Genomic DNA, 21,307 nt, shown 5'->3' with positions numbered 1-21,307 from the left:
GTATTTTTCGCAGTTGTTGAAAAAAAATATTACATTAAGTCGATGGTATTAATGTTTTTCTTATTGTTATTAATTATTATTATTTTAAAGTTTTTTGTACTATTTAATATGAAAAAGTTTTTTAAAAATTTATCGCCAGGAAAAATTGATTCCTTGTTTATTATACACGATAATACTTTACTGCCAGGTGATGTTAAATACAACTCGTATATTTGCAGCAGTTTTATAATGAAATACTTTGCTTTTTGTATAATATTATTAAAAATGATCTATAAATGAACAGTGACTCCAATATAGTTTATAGATGTGCAGTAGATCGTATTGCATTCTATCGTGGCTTAGAAGCACTCTTTTTTATTATATAGATGCGCAGTAGATCTTATTGCATTCTACAGTAGTTCAGAAGCACTCATTGCATTCTAGAGATGCGCAGTAGATCTCACTGTGTTATATAGATGCGCAGTAAGTCTCTCTGCATTCTATAGAGGCTCAGAAGCACTCATTGCATTGAGTAAATGCGCAGTAGATCTTTTTGCATTCTGTAGAGGCTTAGAAGCACTCCTTACATTCTATACATGCGCAGTAGATCTCACTGTGTTATATAGATGCGCAGAAACACTTCTTGCATTGTATAGGTGCGCAGTAGATCTCACTGCATTAAACTGATGCGCAGAAGTACTCGCTGCATTCTATAGATGCGCAGAATCACTCATTGTATTCTACAGATGCGCACTAAATCTCTCTGTACTATATAAATACGCAGTAATTCAATACATCCCTCTTGGCTGCGCAAAAATTTACCCCAAAATTCGATTTTCATTTTACATCTTCTTCTATTAAAAAGTATGCAAAAAATTCATGGAATTTCGAATCAATTTGAAATTAATATTAAAAAAATAAATGAAAAAAATTATTCCTGAGCTATTAATAGATGTTTCATCAATTCAGCAAGAAAAAAAAATCAAATCAAATCTCCATACTAGAGATTCGAAAATGAATTTCAAACTCCTTACGTAATTTTTTTGTTCGGCACCGAAGAAACAACTTAAAAATTGAGGGTCATTCCCTTCACTTTGGAAGGTGAACTTTCCTGTTAAATCGTCTCGGTCTCTCTCTCATTCTCAAGGGGGGGTTCAACGAACTCGTTCAAGTTCCCTGCTTTTGAGGTCCTTCCACCTTGATTATACTCACAAGAGAGAGAGATGATGATTACTTTCGAATGAGTATATTTCTCGATTAGCTTTTAATATTCTCTTCAATGTCAATTGCGTAATAAAATTAAATTCTTAAATTTCTCATTCTATATACTACCATATTTAAATCATATAATAAACATAATAATAAACATCAATTTCATCAAAATTTGATATTAGGCAAAAAAAATTTTTCTTTATTGAACTTCGATAAAGATAAATGAATATTTTGATAATTATAATATATCTGATATATATTATAGAAGTTCTATAATAAAAAAAAAATCTTTTCTTTTTGCCTTCTTCAGTGTTAACGACCCCGAGGCATATAATATAATGTTCCCCGGTGTGTATAACCTTGAGCATCCCACAGAAAAGGTTCTATAGCGCGTTCAACAACCGATAAGAATCGTCGGTGAAATTTCGTCAGCGTGTGGTTCCAACACCGAAACTGAATTCGGTTTTACTTTTTGGTCGGCGCGACCGCTTCCCCAAGTATATATGTATATACATATAACGGTTTTCTTCAGACGCTCTCACAGTGGAGGCCACTTGCACTTATTCACTCCTCCTGAGTGAACACATTTTTTCAGAGAAATGTCCTTTTATATTATCTGAAAATAAAAATTGATAGTAAATAATTAGAAATAATAAGTTTTTCATTTTTGAACTAAAAAATTATATTACAAATTTAAAAATAAGAAACCAATTTTTTTTTTAAAAACAAAATATTAAAAATTACTGTATTAATATTACAAAGCATAGTTTTTTTTAATATTGAGTTTAATAATTTTTATATTTAATTTTGGTGCCCTTGACAGATTGTTATTACAAACCCATATTCCATAGATGCGCAGTAGATCTTTTTCGATTCAATATCTGCGCAGTAGATCTCATTGGATTCTATAGTTGCGCAGTAGATATTATTAGATTCTATCGCTGCGAAGTAGATCTCAATCAATTTTATCAATGCGCAGTAAATCTTTCTGCATTCCACATATGCGCAGTAGATCTTATTCGATTCGGTGGCTGCCTTGTAGATCTCATTCAATTTTATCGATGCGCAGTAGATCTTTTTGGATTTTATATCTACATAGGACTTCTCATTGTATTTGAAAGTTGTGCAGTAGATCTCATTCAATTTTATCGATGCGCAATAGATCTTTTTGTATTCTATATCTACGTAGTACGTCTCATTGTATTTCACAGTTGCGCAGTAGATCTTATTCAATTTCATCGATGCGCAGTAGACCTCTTTGGATTCTACAGTTGGGTAGTAGATCTCATTAGATTCTGTTTCTACAGTTTGGTAGTAGATCTCATTAGATTCTAGTGCTGCGCAGTAGATCTCATTCAATTTTATCGATGCGCAAGAGATCTTTTTGGATTTTATATCTGCGCAGTAGATCATGTTGGATTCTATATCTGCGCAGTAGATCTTACTAGATTCCACAGCTACGCTGTAGTGAAATAACAAATATTGCATTCTGTAGCTGCGCAGTAGATCTGATTCAATTTTATCAATGCGTAATAGATCTTTTTGGATTCTATAACTACGTGGTAGTATTATACTGTAATTGTAATTGTTTTCTAATTGTATTCAACAGATGCGCAGTTGATTTTATTGGATTCTATGTATGTTCAGTAGATATTATTGAATTCTGTAGCTGCGCAATAGATCTCAATTTCTTCTTCTAGATCTTTTTGGATTCTACATCTGTGTAGTACATCTAATTGTATTCCATATATGCGCAGTAGATCTTATTGGATTCTATACATGCTCATCAGATATTATAGTATTCTGTAGATGCGCAGTAGATCTCACTGCATTATTTACATGCGCAGTAACACTAATTGCATTCCACAGCTGCGCAGTAGATTTTATTAACCTCTTTAGTTGCGCAGAAAATCTCACTGTGTTCTACACATGCGCAGTAAAGCTCTCGCCAATAAATATACATAGTAAAAACATTTCCTTCTCGAAAAAATGTAAAAAAAGTGAATAAATTTTTTTTACATGAGAAAAATAATAAAAATAAAAAGCATAAAGTGCAAGCGATTAGGAATAGGTACAATAATTTTGCAAAATGAACATTTGGATAATGAAATATACTATACTACACTATATATAAAATGGAAACGTGGGGGAAATTTTACAGTTAGTTCGAAATGATAATGATTATGATGATGACGACAACAAGCGACAACAGGACTATAAGGTTTAATTTCATTGGTGTATATATATATAGAAATAAATGGCAGCAATGTAGGCGCAACAACGGGGTCTCGCCTATGGGGGGGTTATTGAAACCTCTCTTTAAAGCATTATGGTGCGCCCATGGTGTTTGTTATAAAATGCGCGAACTCGAACCATGTCCCAAGTAGGACAATGACCGTCAGAGACCTTCTTTCAGGGGCATCCAGTTGTTGGAGAGCGATGAAGAAATGAGGAAGGATGACGATGAGAAGGGTGGGAGGTATACACTATAAAGTGATCGGCAGAAAGAGAAAGAGAAGAGGACTTTTGCGAACTCACTACTTTGCTAATTCACTTGCTACTATGTTGTACTCGCTTTTCCGGCTATATACACTCGCGCCTAAAGAATATGCTCTCGCTTCCGACAATCGGCCAAATCCATTATGGAGAATGGGCACAAATCGTGATCAAATGCCAGTGGGAAATCTTGTCACCTTCTCAGGAGGGGAGAGGGGGGGGGAGGGTTCAAATCTCAATAGTTATCTATTTTTTTTAATTAAATAATTTTTTTTTGATCAACATAATGAATTTTTGCGAAAATAAGAATTTTTAAAATATCGAAAAAAATTGAAAACAAAAAATAGGGGTACTTTGAAAAACAGGTGCGTATTTAAAAATTGATTGAGTATTTTTTGAAAATTCTGATTTTTCTCCTCCTTTGTTTATAAAATATAAAGAGGAATTTTTCCCTCATGTACTTTCTTAACTTTCGGTATACGGAAAAGTACAGTTCGATAACTCTCTTGTATATAAGGCCAGTTGGGGTCATTTAGAATCCGCTAGGTGACTTATTGAGTCGTATATATATATATATATATATATAGTATTGCGACTATCTCTGCAAGTCTTGTTGTTGCCTTCGAGATAACCCAATGGGTACGGAAACATCTTTGCTTTTAGCACGTTTTTTTTCCTTTTTTTTTTCTCCAGTGTCGGCTTTAGACAAAAATGGCACCCAGGGCTGATAATGAAAATGTATTATATATCATTTTTATGGTTCTTAAAGTATAAAATTCTTTTACCCGAACAATGATTAGAATAGTGAGAGATATAACATATTAAATGATAAAATTTTTATATTCTACAATTTAGAAAACTTAAAACCTTAAAATATTTAAATGTTTAAACTTAAAATTTTAAAAACTTTTAATTTTTAAATCTTATAACTTAAAATTTTTAATATTCAAAATTCAAAAACCTTAAAATTTTTATATCATAAAACTTAAAATTCTAAAATTTACAAATTCTAAAATCTTAAAACTTATAATTTAAAAATTTTTAAACTTTAAATTTTAAAACCTTAAACTTTTTAAATCTTTTAATTTAAAATTCAAAAATTTTTAAACTTAAAATGTTTAAAATTTAAAATCTTAAAATTTTTAAATCTTAAATTCAGTAATCTTAAAACTTATGATTGTTAATATTCAAAATACTAAAATTTTAAAATTCTTAACCTCTATAAAGTTCTAAAACCTAAAAATATATTAAAATCTTTTATCTTAAAATTCTGAAATATTTAAATCTTTTATTTTAAAATTCTGAAAATATTAAAATTTTAAAATCATAAAACTTAAAAAGTAAACAAATTTTAGAATTTTAATACATTTTTTCAAAAAATTCAAAATTGACCTTTCCCAATGAACGCAACTATATATGCAATATTCTAAAGTTGCAGTTATCTCTTTGTTAACGATTAAACATGTATATATATATATATATATAATCTCTCACCAACGCATAATATGCAAATAAATTTTCGCACATACGGGTTATTCGCATCATATCTCTCGTAACATAATAGACGCTATGGCAAAGGGGGTAAAGACCTCGACACTGGCTCTGTGGTTCGATCCGAATGGGCACCATGGAGACGGCATTTCCGGTTTACATCGCGTTCTCCTATCTCTCTCTCCCGTTGGCAAAGCTATTACGCGAATTAGAAACTTATCCAATAGCATGTATATATATATATATACATATATATATATCAAATGTCCTTCCAAAATTCTCAAAAAAAAATTTCTTTTTTTAAAAAACTCGAAATTTTTTTTTAAGAGTGTAAGTAAAAAAACCGTTAAAAACTGCATTAAAATAAAAATATCATTGCAAAAACGGATATCTTAATTTAAGACACTTTTGTTCTTATTTTTAAGACACTTTTTATGTGTCTTAGATTTCGACCAATGATGGAAGGTGTTAGATATTTTCTTAGCCAATGAGACAAGTTGTGACAATTTTAAGACGTTTTCTAAATGTCTTGTCTCAAAATAAGACACTTAGTTTTATAACTTCTAATTATAATAGTTATGCATGAAAGATGTAAATTGTAATCGACATAACCTCAAATTTTCCAAAAAAAAATCGTTAAATTTCAAATATGTGACGTGAAAGTGGAAAAAAATCGAAACTCAAGTACGAAAAATACATGAAACGTAATACTACGTTTATACAATAAAGAAATAATTAAACATAACCTCAAATTTTTCAAAAAATCGTCAAATTTCAACCTGAAAATGAAAAAAAATTGATTTTAACCTCGGTTTTAATACCTACTTAACTGTTATATGTATGAGACATAAAATATAATCAACATAACCTCAAATTTTTCAAAAAAGAAACGTAAAATTTCAATTTATATGAAAGTGAAAAAAAAAGAAAATTGTTTCAAAAAAAATATGTTTATGGAAAATGAATATTTTTTTTCATCTCCTCTTCTTTTTTTTGTACATATATATATATATACTTTCTTGGCAAATTAATATATCTGGTACAGTAGTTCTTTCCAAGGAGGGAAAAGATCGACGACCCGAGAACGTATCTGGGTTAGTAGACGTCGCCGATTCACGCGGAAATTCTTCTCTAACAAACCCAGAAGACTCAACAGAGGGAATCCACCAAGGTGAATTGAATCTTCTTCGAAAAGTGAAATTCGGAACGTTCGCCATATTGAATGACTCCATTTTATACTTATTATATACCCCCCTCTAATGGGAAGGGGTATAGGAAGTCAATGTACTCATATAATCCCATTGCTAAACAATATAAATATTTTTCTTATAAACAAAATTTCGGTATATAACCTAAAACGATCATTTATAACTGATTTTTATTTTAAAATTGAAACATAACCTTAAATTTCTATATTTTACTAAATTACAATATTTTTTTTCTATCTTACAATATTTTTTCTATAAATTTTACTATTTTGAATAGAAACAGAAAAAAGGTTTGTTTACAATTTACAGGAAGAAAAAAAAAGTTTACAATTTTGAGGTTATGTTATGTGATCAATTATATTACAATTTCTTTTCTAATCTTAAGTGACTTTCTTCATTTTTTAATATTTCTGTCCACAATTCACTTCTCTTTATATTTATCCTATTATATTTTATTTTTATTAAAAACAGAAAAAAATCTGTTCTTAATATTTTGGAAGAATACGTGATCAATTATATTACAATTCCTTTTCTGCTACCTAGAAAGAAAAATAACAAAAATTATTAAACAAAATATCTTAAATTGAAAAAAATAAATATTTAAAGAAAATAACAGTAAATTGTATATTTATAGGAAATTTGAGGTTATGTTTTGTGAAATAAACTAAAAATGTTAATTTTTTTTCATAATAAAAAGAATAAATAAATAATTTTGAAAATATGAAGAAAATAAGATGTTATGTTAAAATTTGAGGTTATGTTGTAAAGCAATTAGTGAATAGTTGCAAAAACTAATCCTGACGTGCATATATATCTATATTATAGAATGTACAAGTTGTCAGGGTCTGTAAAGTCAAAGTCACGGTCGAAGATCACTGTCCCCCTTCACTTCTTTTTTTTTAACGATAGGACATTCACATTTGACAGTTTCATATTGTAAACCAAACCAGCACTTTACTGTATATATAAGTGAGTGTTATAATATATGTATAAATATATAATATAGCACTCAATGTCATACTCAGACAATGGCGTAAAAATTTTTAAGTATATAAGCAAACATCTGTAACCAATTTTGGTAATACACATGAAGGACCGAGTTCATTGAACTCTTATGGTATATAGTGTCCCGTCCAATGACCAATTGGAAGAGGGATCCGCTCCTGCGACGCCGATCCTAATCCCCCCCTACCACCCCCCTTCACCTGAATCTCTATCTAAGAGACTGTTACGTGGGCGAAATTAACCCAAGTCAACACGCCTCGTTCAATTTCCTACGGCTATTCGTAACTCGATATATATAGTAATAAACCAGCTTTTAAAAAAGGGATAAAAATATTTTCAGTTTTAATTTTCATAATTCATTTTTTTTGTGAATATTTTTTAGTTTTTATTTTTTTGAATTTTAAATTTAGATTCCCAATACGTAATTTATTAGATATATCAAAATATTTTCTTGATTATATATTAAAATTCTTGTATAATTTTACCATTGGATTTAAATTTAAAAAATTATATTCGCAAATTACGTATATGGTCGATTATATTCTAATTCTTATTATTCCTAACGGACTCTGATTTTACTTTTTTTTTAAATTCTTTATCTAATTCTTTCTAATTTATATATACGTGATCAATTAAATTACAATTTCTTTTCTAATCTTAAGTAACTTTCTTGTTTTTTAAATATTTTTGTCTACGACTCACTTCTCTTTATAATAACTTTATTATATTTTATTTTTATACTTTATTTTTTATTTAAAGCAATAAAAATAATCAGTTTTTAATATTTTGGATGAATACGTGATCAATTATATTACAATTCCTTTTGTGACTTTCTTCTTTATTAAATTTTTCTCTCCCATTCCTTTTTTTTTGTTTATCTCTTTATACCTTTATTATTTTTTTTTACTTTATTTTTGTATAAAACAGTAAATTCTTTTTTTACTGTTTTGAAACAATACGTGATCAATTATATTACAATTCCTTTTTGTAATCTTAAGGGACTTTTTTCTATTTAAAAATTTTTTTTAAATAAAAAAGAAATAAAGAGAACTAACAGAAGGTTATAAATAATTCCTTAGATAAAACAAAAATGAAGGTTAATAAAAATAAATTCTCTTAATTAAAAAAAATACCAAAGAGAAATAATAAAAGATTATAAAAAAAATACTTTTAAAAAAAATTAAGAAAAAAAACGAAAATGAATAAACAAAATCCTCTTAACTACAAAAAGCCGTAAAATTTTTTTTAAAAAATTTGCCTTTAACTAAAAAAGAAACTAAAAGAAAGAAAATTATTGACCCGATGTAATTTTAAAGCAGAGAAATCAATTCGACAATTTGCGAATTCCTTTATATATATCTATAGCTAAGGGGAAGTGAATTTCTGAAAATGAAAAGAAAGAGAGTAAAGGAAATAAGTACAAAAAAAGCAGAAAAGAGATTCAGTGGCGGTTACGCAAAAAAAATAAATAAAAAGCTGCATTCTTATATATACTTTTAAGCAGAGAAATACTAAGGCTGTATTTCGGGTGGTTGCAGTTGCATTTTGAAAACGATTGGCGCATGCGAACTTGCAACATTACCGATGGAGATGGTTTTGCACGCCAAACCATCCCTAAAAGTCGTCGACGCGAGGAGGCAAAGCAAGAAGTGTGTGGAAGGGATGAGAAGGGGGTGATATGTGCATTACGAATGGAAGTTCGCAATCCAGAAAGAGAAACCTTTAGAAAGAGAGGATGCCAAAGACAGAGAGAAAGAGCGAGAGAGAGAGAGAAAGAGAGAGAAAGGGAGAAAGACAGACACCCGGAAAATAAAAGAGAAGTAAAAAAATTGCAAAGGATTTAAAGAGCAAAAGAAAAAATCACTGCAGAAACAAATATTTTCAATTTAAAAGAAGAAAATCTACTATTTGTAGATTAGACTGATCTAGATGATCCTTTTTTGCAAATTAGAACAATGCTGAATTATTATGTCTCAGAATAGTAGAGAGATTCTTTTTTTTAAACCTGTTTTATTTCTACAAAGTTGAAGAATTTGAACTATAAGGGTATAGGAAACTAATACTTCTAACTAGGATTATCTAATATTCCTAACAGCTCCGGATTTTACAGAGATTTAATCCGCATAGAATCGGGTAATTTAGGAGCTTCTAAAAACGACCCCTATAAGGAGACCCAGGAAATTTACCAGGAAAATATGTAAATATTTTGAAATCCTATTTACAAATCACCAAAAACTGTCAATTGACAATAGATGTGTAGGAGATTCCTAGCTGACTGCTTTTGGAGATTCTTTGGACGTTCATAGCTAGAAGTTCACTGATCTCCTAAAGGCGGTTGTACTAGTGTCTTAAGGGGTTCATAGTTGCTACCTTACTGATCTCCGAATGGATTCGTAATTACTAGGTTACTGATCTCCTAACGGCTAAAGATACTATTTCTATAATATCCTTAGGGACTCCTAGCATATTTACTTCCTTTCCTACTGATTTCCTTAAGAAGTTTATAACTACAAGCTTACTGATCTCCTAAGGGCATTCCTAGCTATGTTACTGATCTCCGAAAGACGTTTCTAGCTTAAGAATGGCCTGAGGGGTTTATAGCTACTTGGTTACTGAGCTCCGAAAGATGATCCTAGCGACTAGTTTAAAGATGTACTAAGGGGTTCGTAACAACTAGCTTAATGTTGGCTTAAGAGGTTTATAGCTACTAGGTTACTGATCTCTGAAAGGCGTTTGTAGCTACTAGCTAAATGATGTCCTTAAGGGTTCGCACCTACTAGTTTAATGCTGTTCTAAGGGGTTCGTAGCTACTAGCTTACTGATCTCCTAAAGACGTTTAAAGCTACTAGCTTAATGATTTCCTAAGTGGATTCAAATCTACTAGCTTAATACTGGCCAAAGGATTTTGTAGCTACTAGCTTATTAATGTTCGAAGAGAATTCCTAGATACTACCTTACTGATCTTCTGAGGGCGTTCCTTAGCTACTAGCTTAATGATGACCTAAGGGGATTATATCTACTAGGTTACTGATCTCCGAAAGACGATCCTAGCTACTAGCATAAAGATGTACTAAGGGTTTCGTACCTACTAGTTTAATATTTACCGAAGGGGTTTATAGCTACTAGGTTAATGATCTCCAAAAGGTGTTTACTGCTACTGGCTTAATGAAGTCCTAGGGGGTTCCTAGCTACTGGGTTACTGATTTCCCAAAGTTGTTTACAGCTACTAACTTAATGATCTCCTAAGGGATTTATCCCTACTAGCTTACTAATTTCCTGAAAACGTTCATACCAGATTACTGATTACCTAAAGGTCTCCATACCTACTAGCTTAATGATCAGTAAGATTAGAGTAAAAATAGGATCAGTAATCCTTAAAGAGTTCATTCATAATGGCTTGCAGATGCCTGTAGTAAGTTTCTATCTGGCAGCTTTCTGATGTTCTCAAACCGATTTTTTTATTTCTCCTTTGTAATATTTTGAAAAAATACGTGATCAATTATATTACAATTCCTTTTCTAATCTAAAGTGACTCTCTTTTTTCTCTGTAAATATTTTCATCCAAAAAAAAATGCAGCCTTCCTTTTTTTCTCAGAAAATTATTTTTTTTCTCTAAAATCTTAACGCATAACAGTAACAAATCAGCAAAGACACGCGACTCAGGATTAAGAAACACATCAAGAAAATAAATTAAAATTTGTTCTCCGCAGAAGAAACCTGAAGTTTAAAGGCACATTGGACAATAAAATGGCCAACAAACGCGCGCCCTGGGTTGTGTCCCTTGAGTATTAGGTCGGCTTGAAGTTTTTTTAAAGAAGAAGCGAAGGTAGCAAATAAAAAAAAAAGAAAGAAAATAGTGGAAAGAGTTAAAAAAAAAAGAGAAAAAGATAGAGACAAGGTGGGAGACAGAGGAAAACGAAAGAGGAAATGAGGGAGAAAGAGAGAGGGAGCCTCTGGCAACGGGTCGATCGAAAGCGCAGCGCACGAGAAATGCACCACCTTCAGTCTGGCTCTGTCTCTCTGTATATGTGTACTTTATACAAGCAGGCGCCTCTACCAATACAACAAAACGAGAGTAGAGAGAAAGAGACAGAGCCAGAGAGTGAGAGAAAGAGAGACTCTCGTCGGCCAAGCCGCCTCGCGTTGGGCTAGGTCAGGTCTACCCGAGTTTCACTGTGCCATTCGCGAGCCGCGACATACACCCTCGTGCGCTGTGCATTGTTTACGAAAATTTTCACACCCTCCCTTTGCTGCCATCAAAAAAAGTTTTTCCAAAAAAAAAAACCACCCTTATCTCACTTAATAAAAATATCATCCCCCTCAGGATAAAATTTTAACCCTCACATCAATCCTTCGTCAACAATTTTTCAAATTCTACAATCAGAAAACAAAAATTCATCACAATTGAGTTTCCCTTTCGTTTCCATCTTTTTTTTGCTTTTCTTTTTTTTCCGCTACTGTAAAAAAAAAAAAAAATTATTTTTTTCCCCCAAAAAACTCAAATTCTTGTTACGTAACAAAAGTGATTTTTCCAAAAAAAAGGGATTTTGTATTTTTTAAGCCCTCTGATGTCCTGATAATCGATAACCAACTCGAAAGTCGTTCGGATCGATCCCGCGTCCCGCCCGAATAAATGTTGGTTAAAATCAGTAACGCCATCATCAATTTAACAATAATTGGAAAAAAAAAAATATTTCGGATTTTTTATTCAAAGTGGTGTGATGATAAAATGAAGTTAAATTCAGTGTCGTTGAAAAATTACAGGATCACATAGAAAATTTTTGGTGATTACAACAAAAACCACAAAAAATAGGATCACGGGGAAAAAAATTTTCCTGGTACGTTTTTTTTTGGGGGTGGGAAAACGCCCATTTTTAGAAATTTTAGTAAAATTTAAAATTATGCAATTTATTTTGCCAAAAATTGATATTTTTTTTTAGACAAAAAAAAGCAAAAATTAATTTTTGCTTGATAGACAAAAAATGAAGAAGGTAAAATTTTTTGTTTTTTTGTTTTTTTTGAGAATGAAGAGAAGAAAAAATTGAGTGACGGTCGATGGGGGTGAAACTCCAGAGTTTGTACCCCCTCATCCACCCACCACCACCGCCCCCCCCTCGCGCCCCCTGCAGTCGATCAATGCATGGACGGGTTTCACTTTCGCGGTGTTAAAGCGTGCACCGCTGCACCAGCGAGTTGAATTTCACCAGCGAGAGTAGGGTAGCTTCCCTCTCGATCGACCGATAGTCGTATACAAAAAATTCCCCGAGTTTCGCGCAATATATAATTTTTAATTTTCTACAAAAATGCATTTTCTATACTTTTTGGTGGAATTTTTTTTTTTTTTTTTTTTTTATTTCAAAATAAGGTCAGTAAGAAAAAAAAGTGTCACAAAAAAAGGAAGTGTTACAAAATTTTTAGCAAAAATATTTTTGCAACCATTTTTTTTTTTCTTAAAATGAATTTTTGAAAATAGAAAAAGGAAATTTTTGATTCTAGATTGTATTTCTTTTTTAAATGGCAAATTTTTCGAAATGAGAATGCGAATGAATTGGAATATCGTTATTATGAGGAAAACAACTTTGTGCTGTGTGACGGGAAAAATTTATTTTTTCAATCGACGTAATAGAAATGTTTTGTAGAATTTTTTTTTTTGAATTTTTTCCTAAGGTTATCAATATTTATTTGGAATTATAACGTTTTGTTTTGATTTTTCTATTTTGCCCACATTTCTATTTTTCGTAAACTACTTTTGAGAAACTACTACCTAAATACTTGAAAAATTACGAATGCTTAAAAAAATTAATAAAAAAGCATCAAATTACGATACAAAGATTCATTTTCTGATTTGTTGCACAAAGATATCAACAAAAATTAATTTTGTATTTTACTATTTTTTGATGTGTCGCACAAAAAACAAAAATTAATTTTGGGTATTACTAGTTTTTTGATGTGCTGCACAAAAAACAAAAATTAATATTGAATTTTACTATTTTTGGATTTATTGCTTAAAAAAGCATTGAAACAAGGCATTAATTTTTGATTTTCAATTTTCTGATTTCAGTGAAGAATGGAGGCTAGCGAATGGGATCATGCGACCCTTCGGGAGGAGGAATTTGAGCAACATGCAGTTTATCTTGTACCGGATGTTTCTGGATCACCAACTGATGCAAATAGAGCTGAAGCATCATTGCCGAGAAATTTGGTGCTCAAATCATCTCAAGCTCTTAACGATGTAAGTATTTTGGAAACTTATTTTTTTGCTCCATTACTGTTTTTCGACTTATAAAATTAACAACAGATGACCCAGGAGCATTAGAAAGCTTTTTCAAAGTTAGGCTAGTGGCTGTAAATGTCTTTAGGAGATCAGTAAACTAGTAGCTATGAACCCCTTAGGCGTTCATTAAGCTAATAGCTAGGAACGACTTTTGGAGATCAGTAACCTAGTAGCTATGAACACCTTTAGAAGATCAGTAATTTGGTATTTATGAACTGTCCTGGAACATCAGTAAGCCAGAAGCTACAAACCCCTTAGGCCAGTATTAAGCTAGTAGGTACGAACCCCTTAGTACATCCTTAAGCTAGTAGCTAGGATCGTCTTTCGGAGATCAGTAACCAAGTAGTTATAAACCCCTTAGGTCATCCTTAAGCTAGCAGCCAGGAACGCCCTTAGGAGATCAGTAAGCTAGTATCTAGGAACTCTCTTGGAATATCAGTAAGCTAGTAGCTACAAACGTCTTTCGGAGATCAGTAACCTGGTAGATATGTACCCCTTAGGCCATCCTTAAGCTAGTAGCTAGGATCGTCTTTCGGAGATCAGTAACCTAGTAGCCATAAACTCCTTTAGGAGATCAGTAAGCTAGTAGCTAACAACTCCCTTGAGTTTGAACATCAGCAGAATGTTCCTCCACTAAAATCCCCAAAACCTTAACAAATTCCAAAAACCCTCTAATACCCCTGGGTCATCTGTATAATACTCCGAATATCCACAAGCTCTAAACAATCAAATCCTTATCACCAAATCCAAATTCTCATGGTTCCTGTAGTACCCCTAGGTCATCAGTATAATCCTCCGAATATCCACAATCTTAACAATCAAATCCTCATCACCAATTCCAAATTCTAATGCTTTTTTTTCCCCCAGGCCCTGGGAGTCTGGAGCACGAGTTACATTCCCAAGGGTACGCGCTTTGGACCACTCATCGGTCAAAAATACACCAAGGATTCAGTGCCAGCGGACGCGAATCGAAAATATTTCTGGAGGGTAAGTTACAAAACAAATATTAAACCAGCAATAATAATAATTCTTCTCGATACTATCAGCGAGAAGATTTTGCAATTACATCAGCTTTTTTTTACTGAAAATGAAACATCCTCTTAGAGGCTATAAATCAGTCATATATATCTTCAAGCGATTTACAAAAAATAAAAATAAAAAAAATACCTTACAGACAAAACTGGTTTTCGAACGGTAAAACGAAAACCAAGAGACTTAGACGCGTCTCTATAACTCATATAGTGGAGAATATGAAAAATAAATTCCATTAGGTAAATTTTTCATTTTTTTTTTTTTTTTTGTTCACAGATATACAAGAACAACGAATTGTTCTACTACATCGATGGTTTTGATGTACAAAAATCAAATTGGATGAGATACGTGAATCCAGCGTATTCATCGGAATCGCAAAATTTAATTGCATGCCAGTATCAAATGAATATCTATTTTTACACAATCAAACCAATTTTACCAAATCAGGAATTACTGGTATGGTATTGTCGTGAATTTGCCGAGAGGTTAAATTATCCCGATACCGGTGAACAGATGCTTCAACGAATAAGTAAGTTTCTAATTTTTAAAATTTTCTATTTTTGAAAAAAAAAGGAAAAATTATTAAATCAAATTTTTGCTTATTCACAGGGCAACAAGTTCAACAATCAACGGAAATTCCCCCAACGGTGGAAATTGTCTCGCCCCTCAAGGATTCAACAATATACGAAAGGCGTTCACAAATGACACCCACCGATGGTTCAGTGAGGTCAGACGAAGGTTATCATTCAAATGGCTATCATGATGAAATTCTAACACCACCCGAGGAAAGCAGTGAATCCGATTCGGAGAATTATGTTCTTGATTTTTCAAAAAATGCCAAAGCCACCGGTACAGAAATTCTCAAACAAGATTCTCCAAATGTCAAAAATGAATATCGTAAAGTAAAAATCAAAATCAGTAAAACTTATAATAATTTTCAATCGACAAAAAATTTAGATCAAGTTAAAGAAAAAGATGAACTATCAAGTAGGGCAGCATCGCCTGAATTACAAAAACCCCTCTCACCGATAATAAACCAAAAATCACGTTCACTATCAGAGGATGAAATCACTGAAGAGAAGAATATAAAACCATTTTATGAATCCGAACCGAAAATAAATCCAAATCGTGCATATCTCACAACATCGAGTTCAATACTTGAAAATATTCTCCTAAGGAATAATACCACTGATAATAATAATAATGGAACACATCATCAAAATCATCATAATCAGAATCATCATTTAGTTGATTCAGTGACACCACCACCATCGAGTCCAACTGAAATGGCCTATTCATATAAAAAATCACATCGTTATGGCAATATTCTACCATGTAGTCCGGATTCAAGTTCAAATCTTCCAATGCAAGAAAATAATTGTTCGCCTAGCAGTGGTATTTTACCAAGTCCAACGGCTATACATTCAACTGGTAATTTACATTCAAGTACTGGAAATTTACATTCGAATAATGTACATTCGAATAATTTACATTCAAATAATTTACATTCAAGTAGTGGTCATCATCAAAATATTCGTGAAACTTCAACTAATTCAGCGACTGTTTTACATTCAACAGCAAGTAGTCCAGGAATATTACATTCAAGCACAAATCATTCAAATTCCATTATAACGTCCGCCAATCTAAATAACAATATTCCCAAAAGAAAAACCAAAAGTCCAACACCATCAACAACATCAACTATTCATTATTCAAATTCACAACAAATAGAATCCACTGTCTATTTAAATTCCAATAATCCCTCGCCAATATCACCAATACAATCACCATCATCCTATTCCTATGGACTATATCATCAAAATGGATCACTACATCATAATGTGACGCCATTATCAATAAATTGCAGTCCCTATTCACCAACACCAACAACAAGTATTGTTTATGAAAGAAATGGTGAACGACGTCATGATGTACCAAATAATAATCATCAATTACCAACATCGTCAACAATGCAAATTGATAGTAATCAATTAATTGCCGGTACACATAATTTACATTTAGGACATCATCCTGGTTTAACAATACATGGAAATCAATCGCTCAATCGTTATTCACCAGCAAGTAGTCTATCGCCTGATGATCATGCATGTTCACAAAGTGGATCATTGAGTCCAAATTCACAAGGATCAAGGGGTTATCGTTCATTGCCCTATCCATTAAAGAAAAAAGATGGTAAAATGCATTATGAATGTAATGTTTGTTGTAAAACATTTGGACAATTGTCAAATTTAAAAGTACATTTAAGAACACATTCTGGTGAACGTCCATTTAAATGTAATGTTTGCACCAAGAGTTTCACGCAATTGGCACATTTGCAGAAACATCATTTGGTACACACAGGTAAATATTGATTTGTTTTTTTAACCAAAATCATTTTCCGAATTCATTTTTTTAATTTTTGTAACAATTTTTTGCAAAAAACATAATTCAAAGTGAATCAACACTCGTTTCAAAACCAGTTCTGAATTAATTTGAAACATATTTTAAACCGGTTCAATAACCTAATTTGTACCCGGACCGAAATGGATTTTAAATCTATTTGAAATCTATTATTTCAAAAAACCGGTTCTTAACTAACTCGAAACTTATTCTGAACTAATTCAAAACCGGTCTGAAACCTAGTCGGGACCGGTTCAAAACATGTCCGAAACTGATTTTGAATTATTTGTTACCGGTTCTAAACTTTGAAACTCATTCTGAACTAATTCAAAACCGGTCCCAAACATATTTTTAACCAGTTCAAAACGGATCCAAAACCGGTTTTGAATCTATTAGAAACACATTACGAATTATCATTGTAAACCGATTCTGAACGAATTCGAAACTTATTCTGAACCGATTCATAACCGGTCAAAAACCAATTCTGGACCGAGTTAAAACATGTTCGAAACCGGTTTTGAATTATTTAAAACCTCTTAAAAAATTATTCTAAACCGGTTCTTAACTAATTCGAAACTTATTCTGAACTAATTCAAAACCGGTCCGAAACCTAGTCGGGACCGGTTAAAAATATCGAAACCGATTTTGAATTATTTGTAACCGATCCTAAACCGGTTCTAAACTTTGAAACTCATTCTGAACTAATTCAAAACATGTCCGAAACATATTTTGAACCAGTTCAAAACAGGTCCAAAACCGGTGCGAAATATATTCTAAACCGGTTCAAAACATGTTCGAAACAAGTTCTGAATTGTTCAAAACCTAGTACAAACCATTTCTAAACTGGTTTTAAACAAATTTGATACTTATTCTGTACCAGTACAAAACCAGTTTAAAAACTAATTTAAACCAGTTCAAAACAGGTCCGAAACCGGTTCTCAATCTATTAGAAACTTATTACGAACCGATTATAAACCGATTATGAAAGAATTCGAAACTCTCGAATTGGTTTTGAACTGGTTATAAAAATAAGTTTTAAATTCTATTAGAACCACTTTCGGACATGTTTTGAATTAACTTATTTTTATAACCATTTTAAAACAGGTCATAAACATTCTGAACTGATTCAAAACATGTTCAAAATAGGTTTTTTAAATGATTAAAAAAAATAATGTTAATCTAAAAAAATGATTTTTTTTTGCTGTTACAGGCGAGAAACCACATCAGTGTGAAATTTGCAAGAAGAGGTTTAGCTCAACTTCAAATTTAAAGACACACTTGAGATTACACTCGGGACAAAAGCCGTACGCTTGTGATTTGTGTTCGGCAAAATTCACTCAATTTGTTCATTTGAAACTTCACAAAAGGCTTCACACGAACGAAAGGCCCTACACATGTCAGGGTTGTGACAAAAAATACATTAGCGCAAGTGGACTTCGAACACATTGGAAAACAACAAGTTGTCGACCAAATAATATTGAAGATGAACTTGCACTTGCCGCTGCTGTTGGTTCACCCACTTATTATGAATATGGGCCCGACATGAATGTTGGTGAGTTAATTTTTGAAAATTTTATTATTATTATTATTATTATTTTGTATTATTAACTATTATTATTTATTAGTATTAATAATAATAATTATTAATTATTATTATTTTCTTTAAATTTTGAGGTTATGTTAAGTTTTTGGATTTTTAATCCAAATTTTTTAGCTTTTGTTTGCTTTATCAAAATTTTAAGGTTATGTTAGCTTTGTAAAATATATTCTTAATTTTGAGATTATTTTTGACTTTTAATCAAAATTTTTAACTTGTATTTGCTATTTAGCAAATGTTTGATCAAAATTTTAAGGTTATGTTCGCCTCGTGACATAATTTTCTAAATTTTGAGGTTATTATTGACTTTTCAATCAAAATATATTTAGTTTATGTTTACTTTTTAACAAATGTTTGATGTTTAATAAAAAATTTTAAGGTTATGTTCCCTTTTTGACTTGTATTTGAAATTTTAAGGTTATTTTCGACTATTTATCAATATATTCAGCTTACGTCTACTATTTAGGAAATGTTTGACATTTTTATCAAAATTTTAAGGTTATATGTTCTATTTTTGACTTGTGTTTAAAATTTTGAGGCTACTTTTGATTTTCATTAAAAAAAAATATTTACCTTACGTGTATTTGTTTGTCATTTGATCAAAATTTTAAGGTTATGTTCGTTTCGTGCTATATGTTTTAAACTTTGAGGTTATTTTTTACTTTTCATCAAAATATTTAGCTTATGTTTGGTATTTAAATTATGTTTAGTATTTAGCAAATGTTATATATTTCATCAAAATTTTAAGGTTATGTTTCCTTTTGTACTTGTATTTAGAATTTTGAGGTTATTTTTGACTTTTTATCAAAATATTTAGCTTACGTTTACTATTTAGCAAATGTTTGATATTTTATCAAAATTTTAAGGTTATGTTCGCTTCTTGACGTATATTCGAAATTTTGAGGTTATTTTTGACTTTTTATCAAAATATTTAGCTTACGTTTGCTATTTAGCAAATCTTCGGGACATTTTATCAAAATTTTTTAGGTTATGTTTGTTTCGTGACATAATATTTCGAAATTTTGAGGTTATGTTTATTTGTATATTTTTAATTCTATGAATCAAAATACATTATTGTCGCGCAATAAATTTTATACTTACATGTTTGTAAAAAGAATTTTTTAAAACCAAAAAAGTAAATTTCCCTTTTTTTTTTGTCCACAGGAAATATGCCGAAGGAATGCGAATTGGAACACATTGAAAATTATGAAAGGCGCAATGGTAATCATGGACCACATTCGACGTCACTTCACAATTTGGAAAATTCCGTTGGACGTCCAAGTGTCATTGAAACATCCCAGCCGCACATTATCGAATGCACTTAGAATATCTGGAACACAATAACTTAAAAAAAAAAAAAAATAAATGGAATTCAATTTTTTGATACAAAAAAAAACAAAAAAATCGCAAATACTACTTCCATTAAAAATCAAGTGAGAATGAAACTCACAAGATGCGATTTTCTCTCTCTTTTGGCTGTAAAAAAACAAGACTACACCAGTTTTCTATAAATCATTTGTGTTCCAAGATAAAAAAACGATTGTGTTCCAGTCAAAAAAGACTGTGTACCAAAAAACAAAAAAAAAAAACTAAAGACTGAATTGTACTTCAGTTAAAATCCTCCAACGGAAGGAAAAATACTCCGCGTGTTCTTTGTGATGAATCCTGCAACATAAAAAAAAAAATTTTAATTCTTCTTTGGACATAAAAAAGAAGAAAAAAAAAAGGAGTGTGAAAAAAAAGCTTTATTGGAACAGTAGTGTGAGATGAGCTTTATTAGGAATGTGAAATAGGCTTTACTAGGGAGTGTGAAAAGGGCTTTAATGAATACCAGTGTGAATATGTAATAAGGCTTTATATACGAATATAAAAAATGAGCCTGAAAAAATTTTTTTTTTGGCGGAATTAGTCGGCACACGCCAAAAAAAAAAAAAAAAAAAACATTTTTTTTGGGTTCAATTATTTGCCCAAAGATGCAAAAAAAAAAAAATCAGTGACGACACGACTGCAACTATACGAGACCTGTACCTGTACATACTAACATATAATTAATTATTCTACAATTTAAGGTACACAACATCGCATAAAAAAAAAGTTAATATAACTTATATATATATATATATATATATATATATATAAATAAAAAAAAAAACTCTAATTTATATTATATTATATCTCGTCAAAAAATAAATAAGACGAGCGGAAGGCTGCGCACACAGGCGTTGTTAATTTTTGAAACGCAAACTTTTTTAAATGAATTTTACATAATTTATTCATAAAATAATAATAATAATAATAATAATAATAATAGTAATAGTAATAATAATAGACTCTAAAAACTCTATTTATACGAAGTAGAATTTTTAAGAAAACGATACTATCAACGATTGCAAAAAAAAAAATATTTCATATTCCATCAAAAGATCAAAAAAAAAAAATTTGATCAGTGAAATAATTTTTTTTTTGAACACACATCAGTAAATCTGGCCAACGCCGTTTGCACAATTTTCTTTGATATAATATATATATATATTTCCATGTAAAGTAGAAAGTTTGGTTTTATAAATTGAAAACCGTTACCAAAAAAAAAAAAAAAAATAACGATTTTCACTA

At 31.0% G+C, this 21,307-nt stretch overlaps 1 protein-coding gene across 2 annotated transcripts in view; it reads left to right on the top strand.

Moving 5' to 3' along the window:
• Positions 1-20,358, top strand: part of LOC127291606 (uncharacterized) — a 36,506-nt gene extending 16,148 nt beyond the window's left edge. The window contains exons 1-7 of one of the 2 annotated variants that reach the window (XM_051320807.1): positions 10,985-12,229; positions 13,453-13,623; positions 14,533-14,652; positions 14,974-15,226; positions 15,307-17,058; positions 18,308-18,649; positions 19,859-20,358. In XM_051320807.1, the coding sequence (XP_051176764.1) occupies positions 13,459-13,623; positions 14,533-14,652; positions 14,974-15,226; positions 15,307-17,058; positions 18,308-18,649; positions 19,859-20,019 (2,793 nt within the window). In that variant the 5' untranslated portion in view covers positions 10,985-12,229; positions 13,453-13,458 and the 3' untranslated portion in view covers positions 20,020-20,358. Of the gene's footprint in view, positions 1-10,984; positions 12,230-13,452; positions 13,624-14,532; positions 14,653-14,973; positions 15,227-15,306; positions 17,059-18,307; positions 18,650-19,858 lie in introns of those variants that run through there. The other variant, XM_051320806.1, reaches the window with a different exon arrangement.
• The last annotated feature ends 949 nt before the right edge of the window (positions 20,359-21,307 follow it).

This window comes from Leptopilina boulardi, unplaced genomic scaffold (assembly GCF_019393585.1).
Source record: "Leptopilina boulardi isolate dan_hultmark-lab unplaced genomic scaffold, ZJU_Lbou_2.1 LbouV2_144, whole genome shotgun sequence".
Classification (NCBI taxonomy): domain Eukaryota; kingdom Metazoa; phylum Arthropoda; class Insecta; order Hymenoptera; family Figitidae; genus Leptopilina; species Leptopilina boulardi.
Note: the sequence above shows the minus strand (reverse complement) of the source record. Positions and strands in the feature narration are given on the sequence as shown.